At 39.4% G+C, this 2,878-nt stretch overlaps 1 protein-coding gene across 1 annotated transcript; it reads left to right on the top strand.

The window, feature by feature from the left end:
- Nucleotides 1–223: 223 nt before the first annotated feature.
- On the top strand, nt 224–2,591 carry LOC139848440 (uncharacterized). Its single transcript, XM_071838174.1, has 4 exons — nt 224–1,778; nt 1,899–2,047; nt 2,147–2,305; nt 2,502–2,591. The coding sequence occupies exons 1-4, from the start codon at nt 224–226 to the stop codon at nt 2,589–2,591; spliced, it is 1,953 nt and encodes a 650-aa protein (XP_071694275.1).
- Nucleotides 2,592–2,878: the final 287 nt, after the last annotated feature.

The following is a 2,878-nucleotide window of genomic DNA, read 5'->3' as shown; positions in this document are numbered from 1 at the left end:
AAACGAATTTCATACAGGGAAAGGCATATTCTCTTATATAATGATGCCTTTTGGTTTAATTAATGCGGGGGTGACATATTAACGTTTGATTGATACCACGTTTGAAAAATAAATAGGGCGTAATCTTGAGGCTTATGTAGATGATTTAGTGATCAAAAGCACAACGCAAGAACGAATTATTGAAGATATGCGCGAAACTTTTGACATGTTGCGAAGGATAAACATGAAGCTTAATCTACTAAAATGCAGTTTTGGCGAAACTGAAGGAAAGTTCTTGGGGTATCTTGTTACAGAACAAGGTATTCAAGCTAATCCAAAAAAGATTGTGGCTATTGAAAATATGACCGCGCCAAGAACGGTTAAAGAGGTGCAAAGCTTGACGAGAAAACTAGCCGCATTAACGCGTTTCTTGTCTAAAGCTGCTGAAAGGCAGTTGCCGTTTTTCAAAACTCTAAAAGGTTGCTTGAAACAAAAAAGTTTTGTTTGGTCTAGCGAAGCAGAAATTGTGTTTCAAGAGATGAAGAAGTTGTTGAAAAGGTTGCCTACACTAACAGCGCCAATTGATGGCGAAATTCTCTACCTTTATATATCTGTGGCAAATGAGGCCTTTGGTTCAGTTTTAATTGCAGAAAGGGATAAAATACAAAAGCCTGTGTATTTTGTCATTAAAGCTCTTACAGGAAGTGAAGTAAACTATGCGCCGATTGAGAAGTTTGTGTACGCGCTCATTTTAACATCGCGAAGGTTAAGAAGATATTTTCAAGGGCATCCAGTGCATGTGTTAACTAATATGCTGATCAAGCAAGTCTTAACAAAACCAGAGATATCTGGTAGACTTGCGTTGTGGGCAGTAGAGTTATGTGCTTACCAAATATCTTACCTTCCGCACAGTGCTGTAAAGGGTCAGGTTTTGGTGGATTATCTCACTGAAATGACTAGGGAGTTGGAGGTGATTAATAAGCGAACAGTGTTAAAGCCAGTAGTTGGCGAAACTTGGGATTTTTTTACTGATGGCGCTTCATGTGCAGAAGGCGCAGGTGCGGGTTTGGTTTTAGCAAGCCCAAGTGGTGAAGAGCATACATATGCATTGCGTTTTAATTTTGATGTCACCAATAATGAAGCAGAATACGAAGCGCTACTTGCTGGTGTAAATATTGCGCGAAAAATGAGTATTACTAAGTTGCGAGCATTTACAGATTCGCAGTTAGTAGCGAATCAGTTTAATGACTCTTTTGAAGCACATGACTCTTCTATGCAGAAATACTTGCAGTTATTGAAAGAATTGGCAGAGCATTTTGAACATTTTGAACTTTCGCAAGTGCCAAGAAGTCAAAATAAGAAGGCAGATGCTTTGAGCAAGTTGGCCGCTCTAAAGTTTTCGCATTTTCAAAAACAAGTGTGGGTTGAGGAATTACCAAGCAAGTCAATAGATAACGACTTAATGGTTGCATCTGTTGAAGAAGAACAGCCAAATTGGATGGAGCCAATCCTGCAATACATCCGCAATGATACTTTGCCAAGTGATAGCCGCGAAGCTCGTCTAGTAAGAGAGCGGGCACCAATGTATATTATTCAAAATGGTATTTTATATCGCAAGTCATACTGTGGACCAATGATGCGGTGTGTTGGCCTAATTGAGGCAGAAATGATAGTGGATGAAGTGCATAACGGTGTTTGTGCGCTACATTCCACCTACAAAACCATTGCGGCAAAAATTATGCGGATGGGTTACTTTTGGCCATCTCTATATCGCGATGTGGCAAAAATCGTTAAGCGCTGTAAAAGTTGCCAAAGTCATGCTCCGCAGAATCGAATGCCAAGGCATGATATGATTCTTGTTAATTAGCCACCCCCATTTCACAAATGGGCTATTGATATTGTAGGACCATTTCCTGCAGGGCCTGGCAATGTAAAATTCCTGATTGTGGCAATTGATTATTTTACCAAATGGGTTGAAGCTAAGGCAGTTCGCACTATCACCGGTGTGCAAGTGCGAAATTTTGTATGGGAATACATTGTCTGCAGGATTGGTCTTCCACGTGAGTTGGTTAGTGATAATGGCGCGCAAATAGCGAAAGATCCTTTTAAAACATGGTGCACTGATTTAAATATAATACAAAAGTTTACATCAGTGGTGCACCCACAGGCTAATAACCGCGATATCGTAAGCGGTATTAAGAAAAGGTTATTCGAAAAGCGAACTGGTTGGGTAGATGAATTACCCAATGTGTTATGGGCGCACCGCACTACTTTCAAGAAGAGCACAGGGGAAACACCTTTTAGTTTGGTATATGGCTCTGAGGCAGTAATACCCGCATAAATTCTTGTGCCAACGCATAGAATTGCTAACTTTGAGGAAGAAGCAATTGATGATGCATTGGGCGAAAATTTGAATTTCATTGAAGAGCAAAGGTTAATGGCTGCAATCAGAGAAGCAAATAATAAATAGCAAATTGCTAAGTATTATAATAAAAGGGTGTGTGCTTTGTCCTTTGATATAGGTGAATGGGTACTACGAAATAATGAGGCAAGCAGAGCAGAAAAGCTGGGCAAATTGGGTCCTAACTGGGAAGGCCCTTATCAAATTGTGACAATTAATGTAGCAGGTTCATATAAGCTCGCGGATGTAGAAGGGCGAACTTTACCTAATGCATGGCATGCCGTTTTATTAAAGCGATATTATGCATAACTTTGCGAAAATTATATGTAATCTAGGGTGCATAAGTATAAAGTGTGAAATTGGCTTCAAAGCCTATGGTTGATATTCTTTTTATGTGTTCTTATTTTTAATTTCTGCAAGTCTTGATCACGCTTGTAGGAATTTCAAAAGTTGACACTTGTAAGAATATGCGAAAGTTTATTTGTGAAATGCAAAAGA

The sequence above is a fragment of the Rutidosis leptorrhynchoides genome, chromosome 5 (assembly GCF_046630445.1).
Source record: "Rutidosis leptorrhynchoides isolate AG116_Rl617_1_P2 chromosome 5, CSIRO_AGI_Rlap_v1, whole genome shotgun sequence".
Classification (NCBI taxonomy): domain Eukaryota; kingdom Viridiplantae; phylum Streptophyta; class Magnoliopsida; order Asterales; family Asteraceae; genus Rutidosis; species Rutidosis leptorrhynchoides.
Note: the sequence above shows the minus strand (reverse complement) of the source record. Positions and strands in the feature narration are given on the sequence as shown.

What these genes read in the sequence shown, in the direction of transcription:
- LOC139848440 (XM_071838174.1), top strand. Translation starts at nt 224, where the DNA reads ATGAAGCTTAATCTACTAAAATGCAGTTTTGGCGAAACTGAAGGAAAG. An exon ending in GGCAAAAATCGTTAAGCGCT is followed by an intron (nt 1,779 to 1,898) that starts GTAAAAGTTGCC and finishes CATTTCCTGCAG; the next exon opens with GGCCTGGCAATGTAAAATTC. An exon ending in TGGTATATGGCTCTGAGGCA is followed by an intron (nt 2,306 to 2,501) that starts GTAATACCCGCA and finishes CCTTTGATATAG; the next exon opens with GTGAATGGGTACTACGAAAT.